The sequence below is a fragment of the Caretta caretta genome, chromosome 3 (genome assembly GCF_965140235.1).
Source record: "Caretta caretta isolate rCarCar2 chromosome 3, rCarCar1.hap1, whole genome shotgun sequence".
Lineage (NCBI taxonomy): Eukaryota > Metazoa > Chordata > Testudines > Cheloniidae > Caretta > Caretta caretta.
Genome location: NC_134208.1, coordinates 140,296,333 through 140,321,073, shown reverse-complemented (window position 1 = coordinate 140,321,073; position 24,741 = coordinate 140,296,333). Strand labels below are relative to the sequence as shown.

The following is a 24,741-nucleotide window of genomic DNA, read 5'->3' as shown; positions in this document are numbered from 1 at the left end:
AAGCACTGTCAAAACTTTAGGTACCCAAGTTATTGAAGGGAGAAATAATTCAGTTTACTGTGCGTCTGTAATAAATGTAGTTCTCTGTTCTTGCACTTCCCCTGTTTTATTTTGAATGAGACATGCATGCTTATAAAGATAACAGCAGCAACAGAAATCAGCCAGTCTAAAGTCAGGTCATCTGGTGAGAAGTGAAGAAATTGGCTTCATTTCTTGACTTTTATTTTTCAATTCAGTGATGCTTTTAATGCACCCATTTGCTGGGGCATTTATAGCTGGGATTGACATTGTGGATCATTGGTAATTTAGATCCAAAACTGTCCAGAGAATGACAGTTTATTCATGTGAAACATACTTTGTTACATCATACTTTGCCTTTTTCAGGGGTTTTTTGCAATAGATTGTGCAAAATGCAAGAGAATATAGCCAGCTTCCTAAGAGGAATGGTTTGATAAAGGTTACATAATAGCATGCTGCAATTTCATGGTACTTGGTCTGGTACCTCATTTCTTCTCAGATTTCATAAGCTGACTATGTAAGAAATGATATTGGAGACTCTTGTGTAGTCACACAGCAGTCTGGTGTTGTCTCACCAATCCCTGAGTTACAGCATGAGGACTCTTATTTGATAGAAACATTTCAAGGCTGCTGACAGCAGTGACAAAACTGTTCAGATCATCTCCCTTGTTCTTTTGCAGAGAACAATAATAGTAAAATTACAAATAAACATATCAAGAAATCTTATCAGCTGGGTCTGGAATATTAAATGGAAAGAAAGCAGGATAGTTTAACCAATACAGTGTATCATTTAAGAGATTTAATCCTGAGTTGTATTAGGAAATATTTGTAACATTTCCCCTAGTTACTAGTACGGGATGTAAGAGGCTTTAAATACAAAAAGTTAAGTGTTTTTCATAGTTGTTTTGAGAGTCTAAATTCAGCATAGCGTGGGTTTGAGCACCTGCCAAGAGCATAGACCATGCAGTGACAAATAGGAAAAAGGCAAATCTTTTCATTTGTATATCTCCAACAATTCTCAGCACTCTTACTCATATTTACACATATTACCACTCTCTCTAGCCACTACATGGCCTTCATTAACATCATGATCTTGGCTGTTTTATTAAATGTTTTTGGTTTTTATTTAACATTTTCTATATTGAGATTTTCAATGTTTTACAATTTAAGAATACAAACACTGTATTTGGATAAAGAAAACTGGATTTTCTAGGGTTTTATGCCATTGGGTGTCTTTTGATAGTAAAAATATGGCTCAGGATTTTCAGAGTAGATTGCTGCTTTCGCTGTGCACCAACAGCCATCGGTCAGGCTACTGAAGTACAATCTTAAACATCTTTGAGCCCCTAAGATCTTCAGTGGGAGTTGGATCCTGCCTTTAGTCACAGGCGCCAGCTTCCTCATTTCCCTGGGGGTGCTTGACCCCCGTTCTGCCCCCACTCCACCCCAGCCAGCAGATCGAGGGACATGATCGTTCCCCTCTATTTGACATTGGTGAGGCCTCATCTGGAGTACTGTGTCCAGTTTTGGGCCCCACACTACAAGAAGGATGTGGAGAAATTGGAGAGAGTCCAGCGAAGGGCAACAAAAATGATTAGGGGTCTGGAACACATGACTTATGAGGAGAGGCTGAGGGAGCTGGGATTGTTTAGTCTATGGAAGAGAAGAATGAGGGGGGATTTGATAGCTGCTTTTAACTACCTGAAAAGTGGATCCAAAGAGGATGGATCTAGACTATTCTCAGTGATACCAGATGACAGGACAAGGAGTAATGGTCTCAAGTTGCAGTGGAGGAGATTTAGGTTGGATATTAGGAAAAACTTTTTCACTAGGAGGGTGGTGAAACACTGGAATGCATTACCTAGGGAGGTGGGGAATCCCCTTCCTTAGAAGTTTTTAAGGTCAGGCTTGACAAAGCCCTGGCTGGGATGATTTAGTTGGGGATTGGTCCTGCTCTGGGCAGGGGGTTGGACTATATGACCTCCAGAGGTCCCTTCCAACTCTGATATTCTATGATTCTATGATTCCCTCAAAGCCCCACCCTTGCTATGCCTCTTCCCACCCCTGTTCTGCCCCCTCCCCTGAGCCCACTATGCCATCGCTCTGCCTCTCCCCCGGGGGGCCTCCTGCACACTGATGAACAGCTGATTGCAGTGGGTGTGAGATTCTACGGGGAGGGGGAGGAGCTCATTGGTGGGGGCCTGCCGGCAAGCGGGACACACAAGGAGGAGTGTGGGAGGAGCTGATTTGCGGGACTGCCGGTGTGTGGTCCAGCCCCGGAGCACCCACAGAGTTGGTGCCTATGCCATTTGTCCTTAGGGAATAAGGAGAGTGGGATACTGTGTGTAGGGCCATCTAGTGATCTTAGGAAAGGCAGAACAGGATTATAGTGAGCAATTTGTAATTTGACTGAAAATGTTTTCTGAGTCTCCTGTTACATCTAACTGGTCAGTGACTTCTGCCCTGGAAAAGAGATGAACTGGGAAGCCCCATTAGAAGCTATACCCATTTAAGATGCACTGGTGCATTCGTAGCAGCAGAACCCAATTGTTTCATAGAGTTTCTGTGAGCTCTGTACTGAGACAGGAGCTGGGCGGTGGTTTTGAATGTAACGCAAGTAAAAAATAAACAATTGTTTACTGTAATAGCAGCCCTGTGGCTTCCCTATAATTTGGAGGGAGCATTTCAACTTGTTTTTAAAAAGCCTGCTGTTCTTATTTTGCTTTCATGTATATATAGCACATTGAAAATGAATGGTTAGAAGTGGAGATGGATTGCAGACAGGTTAAGAGACGTCCTGTACTTCACTTATGCTAAGCATACAATGACATGGGACTCAATAGTGAGCCGCTTTTCCTGTCCACACAGTGGAATAAAGGGATGGAAAATGCTCCCTTACTTCCTTGTGCAGACTATTTATACCACAGAAGTGTGTGTGGGAGGGAGAGCAGCTTCTGGGGGTTGCTACTCACTCCTGTGCAGGTGGGGAGGGACAGGAAGGGGTTTGAGTGGAGCCTTAGCTATGTTAAAACAACATTATTTAGGTTACAGAGTCAAGCAAAGTTAGGAAACGCCAGAATTTAGCTTGCCTATGCAACCTTAATTGCATCCCTTTGTGCATATGCACTAGGATATTTAATCACATGATCACATACTATTTTTTGCATGGATAATTTTCCTGGCATGATCCCTGTTAAGGCTTTAATGTGATCAGTGTACTTGGGAAGGGTGCACGTTTTTTGCCGAGAGCTGACTGGCGTGGTTCTGTAGATGTTTTTCTCTTGCTGGTGTTGTATAGAATGTTTTGTTCGCAGGTTAATATGATGTGATTCTTGAAAACTTGCTTATTTTTTTCTTCAAAGTTTTTGTGCTAGATTTTACTCCGGGATGTTCATGCACATCTCCCACTAACTTTCCTGGGAAATACGTATGTGTATTTTGAGGGTAAACCCTGGCTAAGTCAGTTGAATAAAAGCAAGACTTCTGCATGCTTTTTATTTTATGTTCTTCTAATCACTTATAACATCTGTATTTAATGAGTTAAAATAGTAGCAATTAAACACAAATCCTCATTATATTGTGGTAGCATACCATAGTTAATAGTGAGCTGGACATTATATTCTGGACCCTTCATTTTAGGTATTTACAATTTAGCAGCATATTTTGTTTGGATTTAAATATTTCATGCTTGGTCTCAGTGCAATGATTCCCTTTTTTAAAGTTTAGCCAAAATCCCTTTTAGCTTTTACAATTATATAAGTATTTAAAAATGCATTTTTTAAAAAAACCTATTGGATTCCAAAATAGCTTTGTTTTGAAAGATCAGACATAACATGTATCTTGTCTTCAGTGAGAAATTCACTCTTTGCAAAATCTTCAAAATGTGGCTGAAATAGAAAAGGTATGAATGTTTGAACAAGATACACTTAAGCATGCACAACTTGCCACTTTCATTACCAGTTTAACTGTATATATTCAAGAACAGCAGAAAGACAAACCAGTGCCCAACTGAACCCTCTTAGTACTACTCCTGGACTACCTCCCTAATTGTTCAGTACAAAATAAATCATTTGTCTCTGTTTTATTTAAACCAAGGAAATGAAATACTAAACTGTTAATGCAGTATTAAGAACTGAGGGCCAAATTTGATCAGTTATACTTGTGCAACACCACTGACCACAATCTGGAATAAGTGAGAGGCAAATTTGATCTTCAAAATGGTTTTTCAAGAGAGGGGTTGAGACAGTCTTTAGGCAGCTTTCAGCGTAGCTGTGGACTAACTCCTGTTTACTCCAGTTACTGTCCAATATAATTTTGTTTTTATATGTGTCTTTTGTTTATTGCTGTGTAATTTGAACAGTTCTTAGTTTTATTAACCTTGCTTTCCTTTACTATTCTTCCCAGGGCCAGCGTCTTTTTGAAAAATTGCTAGAACTGGCGTCTCGAAATATTGAGATAAAACTAGTGAGTGATATACTGCCCTCCGAATCAAAGGTATTAAACGACTTGAAAGCAAAGGGTAAGACCAAGGTCTTTACGTTATTATACCATTGACTGCTATATTAGCATAACTCTTTTCTTTCACTTAAAATGCTGTTGCTTCATAGACGCAAATAAAATATGTGTAAATCTAAACCTATTTGTTCAATGGTGATACCCTACAATTCTTCAGCTTACCTTGGCTCAGAGTTTTCATTCATCTTCCAAAAACTCTTTTATCACTTTAGATGGAGCAGATATTTGCAGTTTGTAAGTGGTAAAAAGGTGGCCATGTGATTACAATTTTAAGTCATCGCAACCATACTAATGGTAGGCAATGCAACCTGAAAGAATTATTGCACGCTGGGATGAGATATTCTTCTCTTCTGAGGAACAGTGAAACAAATAAAATAACATGTCAATGGTATTGACGTAACTTTTGCCAAATCCTGCCATCAATTTCTATGGAAAACCCCGGTGACTTCAGTGGGGGTTCCCCAGGCAATTGATGGCAAGATGCAACCTGTTCTATAATGAGCGACTGTTTTGTTATCTGATTTTTTTATCTGCAATGTATGTTACAATGATCTCTCACATATACATCATGCATTTCATTGTGAAGTATTGTAAAGCTCTTTAGAAACTGAAACATACACTGTCCTGTCTGAAATCTAGCCAATTTAAAAAATGAAAGTCAAATGTAGCTTCAGGTACTACACCTGTCTCTGAGACCCTGCTGACCTTTGAGCTTTCACAATCACAGTTTTGTATTTTTAAAAAATGTTCTAACTAACCAAGCAGGGGCAGCTTGCTGACTAGTCATGAAAAACAATGAAACTGACTATATAGAAAATGTCAAATGTACAAATAAACAAACTGGAAACTGGAAAAATAGAGAATGTTTTAAATCTCTTTCAGTTTTGGTAATCTTAGGTGTTACTTGAAGCAAAAGTAGAACAGTGATGTAAAAAATCTGCTAGAAGTGGTGGGTTTTTTTTTTAATTTCAGGTACAATTTTAAATTTAAAAACAAACTCTCCATATGAATCCTATCATCCACCTCTGAAATGCAGAAATCAGCAGGTGTTCAAGGCACTAATTCAGCAAAGTGCTTAAACATATGTTTAACTTTAAGCATGTACTTAAGACTATCCCTGTGTCTAACAGAGCACAGCGATATTACATACTTGCTTAAGAAAAGAAGTGAAGAATCTTTTTCCAAATGAAAACTGTTAATTTGTATTTTATGAAGTTTCTTTTAAGCTGATAATTAGATATGGAACAAGAGAAATATTAATGAAATTCTTGCTTTGCTAAAAGAGATCACTTTCTATCACATTACCATTCTGCCCATATCAGACAATTGGTTATTTCTGTTGTAGTCCAAAGGTGTTATTTATTCCATTATGACTATGAGAAGAATCTGGATGTCAACCAGAGCGAGACAGACATTTTCTAAAATATGTTTGCAGCAAGTGAATCAATGGGGTTTCTCTTCTCACAGATTGGAAAAAAAAAAAGGCCCTATGTTGTATCACAGCATAGCACAGTAGCTTAAGTGGCAAGAGGGGCTAGCCACCTCGACTCATACCCATCCAAGATGCTAGGCATATATTTGGGAAAGTTAGCCTGTCGTGCTGCTCCGGGTGCGGTCGCTACACCCTATTTTTAGCACACTAGCTCAATCAAAGCTATCGCAGGTATGTCTTCCTGAGCTGGGAATAGCACCCCAAGCTCAAAGTGTAGACATACCCTTTGAGAGAACGGGTTCATTTCTCCATGGTTAGAATGTTCCAGATTCTTTCAAGCCAACCAGTTATAGAGATGGGATCTGTACATTTGCATTTAATTTTTTTTCATAATTAGCCAAGAACAGGTTTCTCTATGTTGCCCCACCAGAGGATATTTGCAGGAAGGCCCCTAGTAAGTAGGCTGATGGATCTAGAGTTATATCTAGATCTGTGATTTTTATAATTACATTTGTTTGAGTTATAAAAACTTTGGATTTGGGGATATGGCCACTGCCAATGATGTTGCTGAGTGCCTCATTGCCATACATCCACCAGCAGTGTGGAGGAATAGATGCATAGATTCCAAAGCCACAAGGCACCACTGTGATCCTCTACTCTGACCTCCTGTGTCACGTAGGCTATAGAAGTGCCCCACACTAATGCTTGTTTGATAAAGCATATCTGCTAGAAAAACATCCAATCTTAATTTAAAAATTGCCTGTGGTGGAGAGTCCACCATGACCATTTGGTAGATGATCCTATGATATTTAATTTTGAAGGAATAAATGGAGTCTGCAGTGAGAACATTCTTCTGGTGGTTTATTCTCTTTGAGGCACCAGCTGATATTAGAATTTAACATCAAAACTGGAACTGTATGCTTTAAACAAACAATTAAAAACTTCAGCAAGGAGGAGAATTTGCAGTAAGGATTTCATCAAAGTCTGTTGCAATCTCATCAGGGCTGCAAGCCTTTCCTAAGTCTAAGGATTTTATAATTTTGCTAGCTTCAGTTTCCTTTGTCTCGCTCAGGTTTCTGCTAAAGGAAATTTTAAAGTATTCTAATGAGTTTGTGGATATATCAGTTGACTGTTCTAAATTATAGCAATTCTCTTAGAATCCAAGGAAGTCACTTGTATCTGATCATTTTGGTGTATCAGACTACAGTCCTGTGTTTGGAGTGTTGTAATTGAGGAAGGAGGACATGTCAAGTTTTTTTCTGTCCTTTTCCAAGACATACTAAGGTGGAGTTGGATTTCTCATAATGAAATCTTGTTGTTTTTCTTATTCCATGTTTGGTTTGTTTATTTCTGCTAAGTTTCAATATCTCTGGGGAATGTCTTGATTATGGAATCAGTCTGTGGATGTTTTCCAAATGTGCTAATTGGCCATACAGCTCTTTCACTTGTGTCTGGGCTAAATTTTATCTCCTGGAAGCTAGGGAAATCATTTCCCCCTAATTACCACTTCTGCTGGCTCCCGGAGAAGATGTAGGTTAGTTTCTAGTGTGCCATTAATCAGTTATGGCGATTTTTATTGCCTTGTTGAAATTAAAGGATCTTGTATGAACAGGCGATTTATGGTCCATACAATTCTGTATGTACTACTTGCTCTTGTCAACTAGAAGCTAATTGGTACATGAGCAGAAAGAGAAATTTCTCCAGTTCTCTAATGCTTTTAACAAAAGCACAGTGAATGGGAGAAAATATATAAATATTAAATGAATGAATGTTCTGTTGTCCATTGCAGACACAGGTGCGAATATCTCCTAGTGCTGCCTTAGCTACTTGCTTTGACAGGCATTTCATTTTTTTCTCTGCCATTTACCCTGCCAGGTCTGTCTAAAGGAATTACTAGAATCTCCTCTTGTGATACCCTGGCCAGCTGCATCCCTAGAAATCAGTTAGATTTGACTCTTTAAAAAGACCTGTGATTGTTCATTTGGAACATATGTATAAGTAAAGTATAATTCGGTCTATTGTTGTTTTCCCAGCCAGTATAAGAACTCTGCCTTTTGTGTCTAAGGAAGAACACTGCATGGCAGATAGTACTTTTTTTTTTATTTATAATAATAAATACCCCTCTTGTTTGGTTAGATATAAAACGTTAAATACATCCAACACCCATCACTTCCTGAGTTTTTCATCTTCCTTGGATAATGCTTTAGTCTCTTGTCAAAAGGCAAGATCAGTTTTTAGGTTTTTTAGATAGGAGAAGGAACATTTTTCCTTTCAGAGGATTGACATTCTTTTGACATTCAGGGAGAAAATTTTGTAAGACTCCATCAGAATATAAAAAGGGGTAGCTTTGTCCTCCTGTAATATTTGAGATGCAGCACTGATCAGTTTTTAGTTTGGATGGTTTGGAAAATATGTTTTATAGTTTTACTGTTGCATATTTGATAGCTACTGCAATCAGATTGGTTTTTAAAAAAATCTTCCCACAGTAGTGCTGCTAAATGTTGGAACGAATATGGATTGTTACCAGATGTTAAATGGCTTATTTAGGACGGTGTGTATGTAGGTCATACAAAAAGTTTTAGTGTTTATCAGAGTTGTCCAGACAGCCAGATTATAAGTTTCTAACAGAACTGTAACAGATGAATATTTGTCTGTCAATAGCTCACATCTAAAACAGGATAGAAAAAAGTTCAAAGAAAATTATAAGAAAATAGGGGCCATGTCTCTTTACAGGCAGACAGTGAGATAAGTTCAGGTAGATATTTCTAGCCAGAGACATGGACAAAGCAGGTGCAGGCATGTTGACAAATACAGGAGACAACAGATGTACAGAGGAAAATAAGGGGAGAGCTGTGTGTTCTCTTCCTGTGGTCTGGGCACTCAGTGCACCCCCATTCTCCCATGTTGTGCTGGCTGGTGCCTGGGGTCAGAAGAGGGCCACTCTGCCTCCAGTCCCAGCACATACCTGCTGATGTGCTGCCTGGAAGCAGTTGAAGGTGCTGCAGCCAGGGCCTCCCAGCCATCTACAATAGTGCTGCTGTCATTGAGGGTTCACTCTGCTCCTTCAGCAGGGACTCATGAGAAGCAGAGAGAGGTGCTGAACAGCAGGAAGCTGCCAGGACTCTTCCTGTTCAGTAATGGGGAGAGGTGTGAATCACTGTGGGGGTGGCTTTGCTGAGCCCTCGCCCAACCCTGGCAGCTTTAGCCAGCAGGAGTCCCAGTGTGGACCCCCACCCACCCCGCCCAGGAGCCTTCCCTCATATCTATCTGAATCCCTGCCAGCTAAGGGGAATTTTGGGAATGAGCTGCCTGGGCCTCAGAAGTAAACATATGATGTTGGGAAGGGGAGGAAGAGATGGAATCTGGGGACAGAATTTAATTGGTTGGGCAACAAGAAGTAGAGAATACATGAATGGGAGAGCAGAACCGAACTGACTGAGAGGGAGACAGAATAAAACTGTTTAATTTCTCTCCCCCAACCCTTTGTGTGTTACTTGGCTTCCCGGACTGCAAACTCCTTGGAAGAAGGTCTGTGCCTTCTTGCTGTTCTGATTCTGATTAGGGTCTGTGGGTGCTATGGCAATATAAATTACATTAATAAATCTATGTTAAAAGAATGTTGTTTAGGTTGCAAAGTTAAGCTCTCAAAAGTTCGGAAATGTCACAATTAAGGTTCTTTGTGCAACCTTCTTTCAGCCTTTTTGTGCATGTGCACTAGGATACAGTCTTTAATGAGAAGATTACATTTCCACAGGACGACTTCTTCACTCTGGGCTTGATCTTGCACCACTGAAGTTAATGGGAGTTTTTCCATGGACTTGAGTGAGAGGAGACTCAAGCCCCCAGTGCACAGAATGGGCAGCACTCCCTCAATGGGCATTCTTTCTTTGGGAAATGTGTAATATTTCTTTTTATCTTAATCATTCAATGTGTGGCCCCAGGCTTTATTTACCACACATCATCCAAATCCCACACAGAATAGATAATTAATTTCCTTCTGGGCATTTCTATGGTGCTTATCACTGTTGGTGCTGAGTGCTTCACAAATGTTAATGAATTCATCTTCACAGCTTCCCTGTGAGGTGGGCAAGTACTATTATCCACATTGTACAGGTGGAAAACTGAGGCACATAAAATTAAGGCCAAAAATGACAGTACCAGGCTTGAGACACTGATTTTTCATAGTACAGCATTTTTATAGCACTTTATATATGCAAAGCACAGCTCCCATTGACTTCATTTGCAGCTGAGTGCTCAGCACGTCTGTAAATTAGGTACTAAGCATAGGTGTTAGCTCTTATTAGTTCAACTCCTGATCCAACAAATATAATTGGGAGAGTGGAGAAAAATCCATTATTGACTAGTCCCAATAGAGAGAATCAAAGCCATTTGGACTCAACTCATTTATTGTGATTGTCTAGAGACCTAGAGAACCCAGGTGTGATGTGGCTTGGAGAAGTGCAGGGCCATGAAGTAAAATGAGCTTCCAGTTGGCTCTGATGCTTATGAAAGTGCCTGGCATCACAGACTCCTCTTTCACTGTCAGGTGGATTTTGTCCAGTTGCCAAAGAGAGAGCGGGGGAGAAATGAGGATTCTGGGCCAAATTCACTCCACTGGCATGAGCCCTAAGCATTCAGCATTTCTGCAAGTGGAGTGCTGGGTGACTGGGGAGGTGAAATTCTCTCTCATCACAACTCAGGGCCAGGATGCTGGGCTTCCATGCAGCTCCTCCAGGCTGATTGTGTTGGATACCAAGGCTTCTGGATCCACATGAAATAGATCTGTGGCCTATTCCCAGTTCCCCACAATCTTGTTGCCCCACACAAGTGACCTTCTATGCCATCCTCACATAAGTCAGAGTGGAGGGCATTTCTTCTGCACTTGGAGGTGTGGGGTGGGATGGGGGGCAAAGGGAAGGGAGGCCATAAGTGTCCCTATTCAGTTGCACAGCCAGTCATCCCCCCTGTATAGCTTCTATGCAAGGCAAAAGTGGTGCAGAGGGCCTAGCACTGGCTCTCCACACCAGGCCTGGCTTTGTCTTTCTGAGCTATAGCTTTTAGTAGCAGCTATGTTCTTAATATGTGGGAGGAGCATCATGGAGAGAGAACAAGTACTTTCCTTGGCCAGATCCATTCTGGTGTAATTCAGTTGACTTCAGGAGAGTTATACCAGAGATGGGTTTGGACAGCCATCTTTTTAAACATGTCTTAACACCCTTATGCTGTCCCTATGCCGACAGCAGCCTGTGCCAGTTTCGATGAGGAGATTATTCAGTTCCCTCAGCTTTGATTTAGTGCTCAGTTTCTTCCCTCCATGTTCTACCTCCTTTAAAGTCAGAAGATACAGGACAGTTGTCAATGATTAAAACTAAGATTTTGTAACGCATAGTTTTAGTAAAAGTCACGGACAGGTCACGGGTAATAAAGCCATGGAAGCCCGTGACTTATCCGTGACTTTTACTAAAAATATGCCTGACAGAATAAGGAACTACAGGCTCCCCACACCACCCAGGGGACGCCTGGCTCAAAGCTGCAGGGTTCCCACACTGCCCATGGTGGGGCTCTGTACTCTGGGGCCCCCCAGCCCCTCGGGGCAGCTCCGTGCTCTGGGGCGCTCCAGCCATCCAGGGCGGCTCCATAACTCCCATGGCCTCCATGACAAAATCGTAGCTCTATCAATTATTAATCTAAGTTCAGCAGACACCAGAAGTCAAATCAAGGGGTTTTAATTACAAATGTTCATTCATCAGATGAAAGGGTAAATAACCTTAAACATATCTCTGGCAAATATTGCCTAAGTTGTTACTAGATGAACAATAACTCATTATACAGTTACTTCAAAACATTACATTATACAAAGTCCTGGGTTGAAATCCAGGATCATTAGCTTCTGTGGAATCAGAATTTATCCCCCTTGTTTCTCGTGCCCATGAGCATATATCCCCAGCATGAGTTTTTCCCCTGTGAGCTACGCCTGTATCAGGGCCAGAATTTGGGCCAGCATTTGTATAAATACTTCTTTTCTGTACCTTTTTTGCTTTCTGTTAGTAGCTTATTACAGCTTGTTTTCAAGGTGGTGGTTTTAGCCTTTTCTTGGCTAGTATGTTATATTTTCAGTCTACTAGACTGAAATGTTTCTCTTCCTGTAAACCTCCCACTCCTTGTGCATAATTCTGTGCCAGTCTTTGTCCTTCAATAGTGTAGATTTATTGTCTGCAATTAGCAGTTTGTTTTGTCAGTTATTACGTGTATGAAATCTGAATCCCTTGCTAATTATGATCTTATTTTAGCTGATAGTGACTGTTAATTCTCTTTGAGAGATAGTGGTGGATTTTTGCTCAGTTGGTCTGTCTTGTTTTTTTTTTTTTCTGTTTTATTTGCAGTTTCCCTCCTTTCTTACTATATCAATTTCCCATTAATTATTTATTATTTGCATATTCATTTTATTGTATTTATTTATTTTGACTGATGCAGGTATAAAAAGGGGACCCTATCCATCTGATAGGCAACACTGACATGAATCACAAGAACAAAATAAATAAATAGCAGGTATATTCTCACAACAGCCAGCACAGCTAGTATGTTATGTATCATATGGCACTATTGAGACTTTGAAATAAAATAAAGTTCCTGTGCTAAGAAACTTGCAGTATAAGGGTTCGATCCTGCTGCCTCTATTCATCTGAATAGCCCCATAGTGTTCAGGGGAACTAAACACTTGAATAAAATTGCATTCTATGTTGAACGGACACAACAGGGAGACCGGGGGAAGATTCAGCCCATTGTGGGGAAGAAGGAGAAAGGGGAGAGGGCTAGATCAGTAGGGAGAGAGATGTGCACTTTTTGTTTGTTTCGTGCAGCTAGAGTTACCGCTACTTCAAGATGCCATAAAGGCTGTGGCTTTCAAAAAAAACTGGTACCTCAGGAATGACAATAGAGAGCACTCTGATGTCTTACAGATCAAATGAAATGTGGTTAGTACCTCTTTCTGCTTCTCTTAACACACTTCTGAGGTGCTGCACAGGTTACAGCTATCATGCCTGTAGGCATAGGTGGAGTTTGACTTCTGTATTTGTAGGGGACAGAGGGCTTAATAAGTACAGCTCTGACTTCTGAATTTACCAGTTATTCATGGTACTTAAATTATAATGTATTTGAAATAATAAATTCTGTTTACATTTATTATTTAATCACCCTTCATTTTTTTGTTTTGTTTTAATTATTTGACATGTTTACCAGCTACCACAAAACAGAATCGAGCACTTTCATGTGACTATGAATCATGTCACACTAGTCTGAAGATACATAAACGTTGGCTTAATATAGAAATAGATAAGTTTCTGCACGTTCACTTGATATGCTGACAAACAGATATTTCCAGAGCTGTAGGAAGAGTGTGAGCAGCTGGGCCAGACATCCAACAGTCCAAGTGTGTTGTGGGCTTGTGAAGGCTCCCAAATGTTTATGCTATTATTGAAATGTTTAAATGAATAAAAGCAACGAGGAATCCTGTGGTACCTTTAAGACTAACAAAATTATTTGGGTATAAAAAAGAGGTAAAAAAACAGACTCCTCATTGTTTTTGTGGATACAGACTAACATGGTTACCCCTCTGACATTTAAATGAATAGTTGTTGTGATAAGATATTATATGTAATATAATAGGGTTTTCAATAGCACTGAGCATTAGAGCTGTGTGGGAAACAACTTTCCCATCCCAAATGAGACCAAAAAGCTGAAATCTCAACAACTAAAAATTGTAGACCAAAAATCTGGAAGAAAAAAAAATCCAGTTTGGGGCAATTGAATTGTTTCATTTTGATCATGTCAGAAATCTTTATTTAGATTTCAACCTTTTAACTGGTTTCAGAGTAACAGCCGTGTTAGTCTGTATTCGCAAAAAGAAAAGGAGTACTTGTGGCACCTTAGAGACTAACCAATTTATTTGAGCATAAGCTTTCGTGAGCTACAGCTCACTTCATCGGATGCATGTAGCTCACGAAAGCTTATGCTCAAATAAATTGGTTAGTCTCTAAGGTGCCACAAGTATTCCTAACCTTTTAACTATAAATTAACTTTCATTTAGAAACAAAAAATAATTTTGGACCAAAAAATCTGCATTTTGAAAATGTCAAAACAGGATATTTCAACAATTTTAATTTTTTTTTCTAAACAGAAAACTCATTGACACTGACTCTTTCCTGCAAAAAGTTTTGGTTTTGGTGAACTGGTATTTTCCAACAAATATTTCTTCGACAAAACCTTGGCTAACTCTATCCTCCTCAGTATTGGCCTAGCTTTGCTTCTTTTCAAGTCAATGGGCAAAAGTATTCAGCGTTGGCTTAACTCTGTTCTCACTAATGTTTAGTGCTGAGCACTTTGAAAATCCTACCCTAAATGTCTAGTCACATTCTATGCTCTTAGTAAAGAAGCTCTGACAGGACTTCTCCAGGATGCTCATGGTTCTTAGCACTGTCTTTCATTATGTTGTGAACTGCTGAACTATGTAATTAATTGACAAAACTGCAGGAGTGCAAGTGTTTGTGCCTTTCCTTCTACATGCTCATTTTCCTATCATTCTACAGCCTGGAGTTGAGCACAAGAGAATGATGTAACTTAGTTTTATTCTTGAATTGCAGTTTCATTAGTAACTGAATAGTTTACAACAGTTGTGCTGTAGTGTTGACTACATCAATAATATCATGTCTAGGATCCTGTTTACACTGCAGAAACTGCCATCTTAGACATCATTGTTTCAATACTAACTAGGGTCAACAGCAGAGAGGAAGTTCTATGTTTGACACCTGTTGCCTATTGAAATCAGTGACAAAGCTCCCATTGATTTCATTGATTTTAGTGGTGCAGGAATAGGGCCCTGATTTTTTTTTCTTGAGTTGGAGCTTGTCTGTCCACTTTTGCCTTAGCGTCTAGTTCCTGCAATCAAAGATATGCCATTCTTTGTTCATGTTCAAACTGCTGCTTGTTTGCTGCCTTCTATATTCATAGAATCATAGAATATTAGGGTTGGAAGAGACTCAGGAGGTCATCTAGTCCAACCCCCTGCTCAAAGCAGGACCAACACCAACTAAATCATCCCAGCCAGGGCTTTGTGAAGCCAGGCCTTAAAAACCTCTAAGGATGGAGATTCCCCCACCTCCCTAGGTTACCCATTCCAGTGCTTCACCACCCTCCTAGTGAAACAGTGTTTCCTAATATCCAACCTAGACCTCCCCCACTGCAACTTGAGACCACTGATTCTTATTCTGTCATCTGCCACCACTGAGAACAGCCTAGCTCCATCCTCTTTGGAACCCCCTTTTAGGTAGTGGAGGCTGCTATCAAATCCCCCCTCACTCTTCTCTTCTACAGACTAAATAACCCCAGTTCCCTCAGCCTCTCCTCGTAAGTCATGTGCCCCAGCCCCCTAATCATTTTTGTTGCCCCCCGCTGGACTCTCTCCAATTTGTCCACATCCCTTCTGTAGTGGAGGGACCAAAACTGGACACAGTACTCCAGGTGTGGCCTCACCAGTGCCGAATAGAGGGGAATAATCACTTCCCTCGATCTGCTGGCCACTGAACTTTAACCTTTAAAACTCTCGATATCAAACTTCAAATTTTGAATAGCGTGGGGTTCTGATCTAAAGCTTAATTGACTTGGTTCTGTGGATCCTAGCCAGACTGTGCCACTGTAACCATGCCTTTGTCAGCAGTGTGTCAGTTTCTGTAATATAAACAATACCGACAGTGTGAGGTAAAGCATGAAAGTTTTTTTTAAAAAGTAAAAAACCTGAATCTACTTTCCCTATGAAACAGATGATGCAGGCAATGCCTACAAATTAAAAAATTCTATAAGTCTCTAAGGTGCCACAAGTACTCCTTTTCTTTTTATAAAAGTAGAAGCGTGGTGGCAGGTGTGTTCAGTTCTTGTTTTTCTTAGGAATCCACAATGAATGTGAAACTCAAACGTGAATGTGAAGATATCATGAATGCTGAGAGTGAGCATCAAAATCCACAATGTGAATGTGACATTGACAGTTTTATTATAAGCTGAACTTACTCATTTCTCATGGCATCTTGATATCTGACATGGCCATTGAAGGACTTCACAAAGTAGTCAGTGATATTTCAGCTTGAAATACACTCCTGCTAGGACAAATTTCTTATTACTCACATGAGAAGACTGTTTGCAGTGTTGTAGCCATATTAGTCCCAGGATATTAGAGAGAAAAGGTGGGTGAGGTGATATCTTTTATTGGACTAACTTCTGTTGGCGAATGAGACATGCTTGAACAGAGCTCTTCTGGGGGTCTGGGAAAGGTACCTGGGAAAAATACCTTTCCTAGATCCGAAGAAGACAAGCTCTGTGTAGCTCAGAAGCTTGTTTTTCATGAAAAGAAGTTGATCCCACAAAAGATATTACCTCACCTACTTTGTCTTACTGTAAAGATTGTCATTGGTGCAAACCTAGGGGGCTTTTCCCATGAGGCAAAGGACAGGCTTGTGGTTGATGCTCTCGACTGGGCTGCAGTAAAGGTGGGTTCAATTCCCAGCTCTACCACAGGCTTCTTGGACAACCTTGAGTGTGTCACACAGTCTCCCTCAGGCCCACATCTCAAGGTGGATGTAATGGTATGTACTTCATCTGTCTTGTTTGTTTAGACTGTTAGTGCTTTAGAGCAAGGACTTCGACTTGGTGTGGTTTTGTACAGGGCCCCACAGAATAGGGCTCCAATCTCAGTGCTAAATGCTCAATGCTACTGTAATATAAATGATGATGGGACATAGAATAAGGTCTGAGGTGCTTCTCACACGTATACCGTGAGAGACTAACAAAAGCAGGAGCATGTTGAATTAGGGATGTTCAACTCTCACTCAAATGATTGCTTTTTTGTGATCCATGATTGTACTTTGCATACTATATAAAACCATCATGCTATGTGGAGGGGTGTGCTGTATGAGATACGAAGCACTTAACAGAAAATTCAGTGTTTGATCAGTGCCTTTTATATTCAGCTCTTGCTGGAGTGTCACTTTCTGATATGATTCTTTTTTTTTTCCTTGCCAAACTCCAGCTATGCTTCAACTGGTTGTGTGCATGCTTCATTTATACATCTGTCTTTCTTTCATTGTATGTTGGTTCCTCCCGAACTTCAGAGCACAGGCAATTTACTGCAAGAAGAAACATAATGTTCACAGAGGTGATAAACTGCTAATGAAAAAAATGATATACTGCATTTTCGTAAATTTAGATGCAACCATACACAGAATTCACAAGAGGAGAAAACCAGCAAATCAACACCTGCTCCTAGAGCCAGGGTGACCCATTATTATAGATTCATAGATATTAAGGTCAGAAGGGACCATTATGATCATCCAGTCCGACCTCCTGCACAACGCAGGCCACAGAATCTCACCCACCCACTCCTGCAATAAACCTCTCACCCATGTCTGAGCTACTGAAGTCCTCAAATCATGGTTTAAAGACTTCAAGGTGCAGAGAATCCTCCAGCAAGTGACCTGTGCCCCATGCTACAGAGGAAGGCGAAAAACCCCCAGGGCCTCTTCCAATCTGCCCTGGAGGAAAATTCCTTCCCGACCCCAAATATGGCGATCAGCTGAACCCTGAGCATATGGGCAAGATTCACCAGCCAGATACCCAGGAAAGAATTCTCTGTAGTAACTCAGATCTCACCCCATCTAACGTCCCATCACAGGCCATTGGGCCTATTTACCATGAATATTTAAAGATCAATTAATTGCCAAAATCATGTCATCCCATCGTACCAATAACTCCTTTCCCTAATCAGATAGGCAGTAATTGTGGGAGGGGGTGATCCTCCTCATGTGGCCTAACTTTGGACATCCTGTCCTCTTCCCATTCCCGCCCCCCCGCCCCCCGGAGTTTGCCTGGCTGTGCTCCAAGTGGTGCTTGCAGAAGTGGGGGAGTGGGAGTGCCCAGCTATGGAAGAGGGACCCGGCTGCCCTTCCCTCCTGCTGCACACTGAGGGGACTCAGCTGCAGTGGGCAGATCCCAGGCACATTGCTGCTGAGGGAGGAACACCTGGCAGGCTCTGGAGTGCTGCAATAAAAGTTCCCACAGCTGCCTCCTTCCCTCCCCTTTTCTGTGCAAACCATGTTCCCCCCGGTTAACTGACCACAGCAGCTGCAGCCCCAGTGCAGAAAGGTGCTTTGCAGCCAGCATAAGCCTCCTGCTGCCTGCACTGGGACCGGTATACAGGCGATATCCGTACAAACCCCTCCTCTCTACTTGTAGGTTCTTAGCAAGGGGTCATGACCACCTTCCCTTTCTTTATGTTCAGATGGGAGAATGAGTGCCAAAACTTCTTTCTGTTGTAAACATAGAGTCATGGCATAGAAAAAGTTGAGAACATTTGCTGTAGGGGGTGTTTCAGTTCTTTTTTTTAGCCTGTTGTACCCTGGGATATGGTTTGATTTAAGGTTTTCTAAGAGGTGGCCTTTCTGTGATGCAAAGCCTGAGGCTACAAACTCTCCCATCTCAGGGAAATAGAAATTACAAGATAATCCCAGGGGGTTTTTTGGGGGGAAGGGGTCCGGGGGGGGGGGTTAAAGTAACCCTCCAACTGCTGTGCTTGTGATGAGAGCCTGGGAAACTGATGTAAACCTACTGCAAAGGGTGAAAGGAACAAGCAGTGGGGCTCCACTTGTGCAGGAGGAAATTGGAATGAAGGTCCTAAAGACATTTCTCTCTCTCTCTCTCTCTCACACACACACACACACACACACACGCTTATTAGAGTGAGTTAAATTTAGGGGTGTCCTGTGCCTACTGGTGTGATAAAGAACAGGAATTGATTACATTAAGAGTGGAAGGAGGGCAGATGGTGGGTGAGGGGGAATTGTGTCTCAGACCTGCCAAAATATTCAAAGGCCAGCTTTCCTCTTAGTTATCAATGTTGAGGACAGAAAAGTAAACGTTTTTCTTCCTGGCAATTGCTTCCGTGTGGCATTTGATATAAAAGGGGAGTAAAAAGGATCAGTGGAATGCATGGCATAACATTTCCGTTTCCCCAGTGTGTTACTTTGATTTATAATAGCATGATCAACCATTTTCAGTACTTTCAAATGAAGCCGGAGTGGCCTGTAAGGGATAAGGGGTATCCCCAGCTTGAGGGTTTGAAGGTGGGGAGGAGGGGGTTATATTTGATTTGTCAGGAACTGTATTTCCATTTTGTCATTGGCCTGGCTCTTTTGCTTAGTTTGCCCCTCTTTTATCTCGTTATTATGCCCGGCTTTGCATGTGCTGCATGGGTATAATGCATCCTCAGCTCAATAAGGGAAGCTTTGAGCTGTGCACAGTACCATTACAATGTCAACATTCAGAATTATGGATGCTCCATGGGACTGTGAGTGTTCTTGACAGATAAGGCTCCACTGATATGGGGGTGAGGCAGATTTAATTCCAGTGTTTTCCCTGTCAGTCCCTCCTGACCCAGGATCAGATGGCAGGGTCTGTAGGAGAGGCTGGGGGTGCAATGTGAAGACTCCCGTCCTTTTGAAATTCAGCAGCAGCAGCAGAAACAGGCTCATTTTTTCATTCACTTTGCAGGGAAGAGTGAAACAGGATCCTGTGCTGTGGTGGCCAACAGAATGGGGGTAAGTCATCCTGCAAAGAGGAAATAATGTGGGCATGAAATAAAGAGCTATTTCACAGGGTTACAGAAAACAAGTTGTAAAAAAAATAAAAGAAGAAAAATAAATCCCCCCAGTGTCTTCATGGAGCTTCCTTATTTTGAATGTTGACTTTTTAAAAACACAGCTCTAGCCACACTTTGAAACTGGGGTTTTTCAAAAGAGCGGCTAATGGAAGTCACACTGCTAAGCCTTTGATAGTCAGTTTGAGAATACACCACTTGGCATTTTGATTTACTGTGACATAGGATTGGTCCTATTTTATTATTTCATAGTCCTCAGATACCCACAGTAAAATAGATGTACACTTTGAATTTATTTTTCATTAGTTTCTGGTGGAAGTTATTGTTTTCATGTATATTTTCTTTACTGATGTCTCTCAAGGTAGGACTTTCAATCGTTGGCAAGCGATCAAAGATTTAGTTCCAAACTGAAAGACTTCCTCATATGCTGCATCCACCAGAACACCAGCATGACTGTGGTGAGGCAATACCGTGACATTGGCGGTGCAGGGCAAAATTTTCAAAAGTGACTTAGGAGCCTAAGTAACATTGACTTTCAATGGGACTTAAGTGTGGTCTCTGCAATGTTTTGCTGACATAGTTTGTCGGTTAGGAGTGTGAAAAAATTACATCTCCAACTAAGGCAGCAAAAGCCTTAGCGTAGACTCAGACTGGCCAAAAAGTCCTTTTGCCATTGCTTATTTTAGTCTAGCCTGGTTCTCAGAAACAGCTGAACCCTTTTGGCTGAAATTTTCCAGTAAAATTCATCCTGAGGCAGACATGTGGCATGAGAAATCTCAGCACAAACAATTAAAGTTTGGAAAAGTTATAATCAACTGAAAACAAGGTTTTATAATAGGAAGTGTTGGGCAGCCTCAATAAAAGGTGGTGCTACCAGCCTAGCCTATAAGTATTTTGAGCCTGATTTCCCTTTATTTTTTTTATCCTGCAGTCGCCCATACACTCACTGTGCCTCTTATCATCCCTCTTATCATGCCTCACCCATGCATACTATCTAAGCCTCCATCTAAGCCTCTCCCTTTTTCTCCTGCCTACCCTGATACCCCAGGCCTGCTCTGTCTCCTCTTCCCCTCTTAACTGACAAGTCTCCTTTCCTGTGTAAATAGCCTGGTGAATGCTGCTGACATCAAGTGAAAGTGCTTTCTTGTGTAGCTCTTAAGGCATCCAGCTGGAGAGTCAGTGCTTCCACAGGGTATGGGTCCATCCCCAGGAAATGGGCACTGGGACTCCAGCCCCACATGATGCCTTGTGAGCACCGAGGGCCCTAGCATCCCCAGAAATCCCATGCCCTTTGGTGTCCAAACACAAGGGACTCAGATAATGCCCTCTACTCTGTCCCATGGGACAGCTACAAATGCTCTGGACTGGGGAGTATCTGCGTCCCAAATGTCTGACTCCTCCCCAGAGAGGTGGCTACTAGGGTTGCATACCACATGGTGTGGGAGAAGTAGGAATGGTGCTGAAGGTCCAATGCTGCCAGTTCCTGGCCTGACCAAGGTCTCAGTGGGGAGGAACCTGGCTGGGTCCTTCTTCACCAACCGCATAGTGCAACTGCTGATGCTCTGAGCTGAAATGTCTGTACTTCCTGAGAGAGTGAGGTGATCACTGGGCTCTGCTCTATTTGAGGCACTGGGAGCCTAGTGTAGAATTCTATGAAGAGACAGGGGCTATGACAGAAACAGTACAAATTCAACCTTGTGGGTCTGAATGCCACATCTTTGAACTTGTACTGCTTTCTTCTGTGAGCTCTTACCATACAGTGTTTTCTTTCTATTTTTTGCTGTGTGGCTCGAACAGCAGGGTTTAACCTGTGATTTCGGGGTGTTTTTGTTTCTATTGACTGTACTCTGCATGTTTCCCTCACCTGCCTAATAACAAAGAGATTTTGGACCACTAGTTTTCTAGCCTTTTGCTGTTGGTGTTGTGATAGACTGTTTGGATGGAAGTCAAGCTATGTTAAGAAACCATGTAATTGACAATGTATTGCTTTATATTGATTTGTGTCTCCTGTGTATTTTTAAAGGATAGAAGCAGCAGAATAATTTTTCTGTGTGCTTTATTTCTATCTTCAGTGTACTGCATGCATTTTCCTACTTGTGACATTAAGGCAAGTCCATGTGTTTCTTCATAGTTTCCATTTTATGTATGTATTAGCCATGGAGCCAAAACAAAATGTTGGCACTCCATAAAATATGTGACAGGCTGATCTGAGCAGTGATAAATCCATAAGACTCTTCATGCTACAGTCAAGTTCAAATATCTGTCTTGCATCGTTTATTTTAAAACAGAAATGATTATAAAAATGTCATGCCCTTTTAAAGCCCATTGGCCCATGGTAAGAAATAAAAGTCCAACTTCAGGTATTGTTCAGGCTGAGAAAACAAGAGAAACTCCCAGGGCCCACATTTACCATAGTGGCCAGTGATTTTGTGCTCCCAACTTTAGACACTTTAAACCTAATTTTCAGAGATGCCACGGACCCATATCATCCATTAACTTCTACTGAAGTGCCGAGAACTTGTGAAAATCAGAACCAAATTGGGCACCCAAAATCAGTGACCATTCTTTGACCCAGATTTCCTCCAGCCGTATCCCTTCCATAATCCCATTGCCACAGGTTTACAGAATATTATATGCTCCTCAGGGAATGAGCAGCCTGCTACCAACATGGATCATCAGCATTTCTGTGCCTGATGATCAGAGGGTTACTTGGGTTTACAGTTTGTGAAAAGGAAAAATATAATATGTTAACAGAAAAATTAACCATTACTTGCAGTATGTGAAGTAAAAGATTGTTGTAGATATTTCATACAGGTGGTTAGGAATTTTCCATTGAAATTATTTTTCATTTTCCATTTTTCACTGGAAAACTTTGATTTTTGCAATTTTTCTGACAGAACATTGACATATTTATTTTGTTTATTTCAGGTTGCCCTGAATCAAAATATTTCTGTTTGTCAGACCAAATTGAAACTTTTAGTTTCAGACTAGTTTGATGTTAATCTGTATTTGCCTGAGCTCCTGCAGTGCATCATGGGACATATAATGCAGCCGGGAACTCCTGCCCATAGAGAAGATCCAGTGCATGACATAACATGAACAAATACAGCTTCCATGAGGCATCACAGCAACTCAGGGGAACACAGATCAATGTTAAACTGAAAGGAAGCATTTCAATCCAGTAATGTCAAAACATTTCATATTGATCCAGGGATGTCTAAATGAAACATGGCAACATTTCCAAAACAAATTTTTTCAGAACTTCCATTCTGCTGGGCGGGGGTAGGGTGGAGTGAGGAGGATATTTCCACTTTTTGACGTGATTTCTGATGAAAACAAATTTTCAAACACTGGAATTTCCTGTGGGACAGAAATTCCAATTTGCAACTGGCTCTTACATTTCATTTGTCTTGCTTCGTAATTTTTGACTAATGTACTTAGTAGATTGTCTTCAATAATGTGTATTTGCTGATAATTAAGCTGACTTGCTGAAGGTGGTTGTGCTGCTGAAATCAGCTGACGCTGTAGGTCTGCTTCATCCCTGTTGTAAATCAATTGACTTCAATGGAGTTAACCCCAGGGGTGAATTAGGGTCAATATCTTATGCTAGTATGTTCTGAGATTTGGACAAAAAACAGTCTATTTTTCTCTTTTAAGGAGGGTGCAATTAGGTATGTATAATAAAATAATAACCACACCAGTCTTTCAGGGTATGGATTAGAGTACAGGCCTCTGACAAAAATGAGAGATCATTCCATCAGTTGAGTACACAGACATGGTAGGCAAGTTTGAGAGTGAAAGAAGTGGAGTTACTGGGCGAATGAATGAATGAATGAATGAATGTGTGAGACTGAGTGAGCGAATGTGGGTGAATAAGTGGATGGGTGGGGGAGGAAGGAGGAAAGAGTGAAGGAACAGGAGGGAAAGTGGGATGGGAAAAGGTCCGGGAGGAGCAAGATACCAGGAACAAAGCAAGCCAAAGGGAGAATGTGAAAAGCCAACACAGAGAAAACTGAAGAAAAAAAATCTAAGACGAACGCAGAAAGAATGTCAGCTAGTAAAAAGTAGGGCTTCCTCAGTGGATGTGAGAGCGGGTAGACAGGTGAGAGAAATGAGGAATTGAGGGGGAAGAGGGAGGGCAGGGGTGTGGGTGGGGACCAGAGGAAAGAGGGGAGGGCAAGAGGATAGGGAGAGACCAGCAGAAGGGAGAGGAAGAATGGCCATCTGTCTAAAGCACTGGATTGGAGGTCTGGGGTCTGTTCCTGGCTCTGCCGCTGACTTCCGTGAGCTCCTAGGTTCCCCATTGTAAAGTGGGGACAATACCACAAAAGTGTTCTAAAATCAGTCCATGAATGTTCCTGAGAGGCTCAATTACTATTACGATGGGGTCAGGAAGGTACCCACTTAGATAGAAAACAATAAAATGAAGAAAATTAGAGAGCAGTGAAATGACATTAAGAGGAAAAGGGGAGAGAAAAATAGCAGGAAATGGTGCAACCACTTTTTCTTCAAACTTCACCACCCAGCAGCCTCCATGCTCAATTCCACCAAACTGCACCACTCCAGAGGACCCCCACCAAGCAGCACCAGCCCCCCAGCCATCTTATTTGAGCTGAAACCCACAAAATGGTTGAAAAATTAACACGGGACCAAACCCTTTACACTCAAAGCATTATGGGATATGATAGGTTGCGGATGATGTTTGGCTATTTTGTGGACCTTGGACTGAAATAATTAGAGAGGCAGACTAGTTTAAAGGCATTCATTCACACCATATTCCTGTAATTTTCTAAGAATTATCCCATGCTAACCAAAGCCCTCCGAAATCTCTCTCTAATGTTATTTGCAATGTTGTTATAATCGTATTGGTCCCAGAATATTAGAGACAAGGTGGCTGAGGTAATACCTTTCATCACCAGATGCTGGTCCAGTAAAAGATATTGCCTCACCCATGTTGTTTCTTTAATTTTATGTTTGTTGGGGATATTAAAATGTATAAATATGTGTATGAAATTATGTTGATAAATGAAAACTAATAGGAATTTAGCTTCATTTGCATGTAGGAGGTCAGGTTCCTATG

At 41.3% G+C, this 24,741-nt stretch overlaps 1 protein-coding gene across 6 annotated transcripts in view; it reads left to right on the top strand.

The window, feature by feature from the left end:
- The window catches only part of PLD5 (phospholipase D family member 5), a 269,816-nt gene that overhangs the window by 156,831 nt on the left and 88,244 nt on the right, over positions 1-24,741 (top strand). For 4 of the 6 annotated variants that reach the window (XM_048843741.2, XM_048843744.2, XM_048843742.2 and 1 more), the window contains one exon: positions 4,423-4,537. In XM_048843741.2, the coding sequence (XP_048699698.1) occupies positions 4,423-4,537 (115 nt within the window). Of the gene's footprint in view, positions 1-4,422; positions 4,538-19,442; positions 19,603-24,741 lie in introns of those variants that run through there. The other 2 variants (XM_048843745.2, XM_048843747.2) reach the window with 2 other exon arrangements.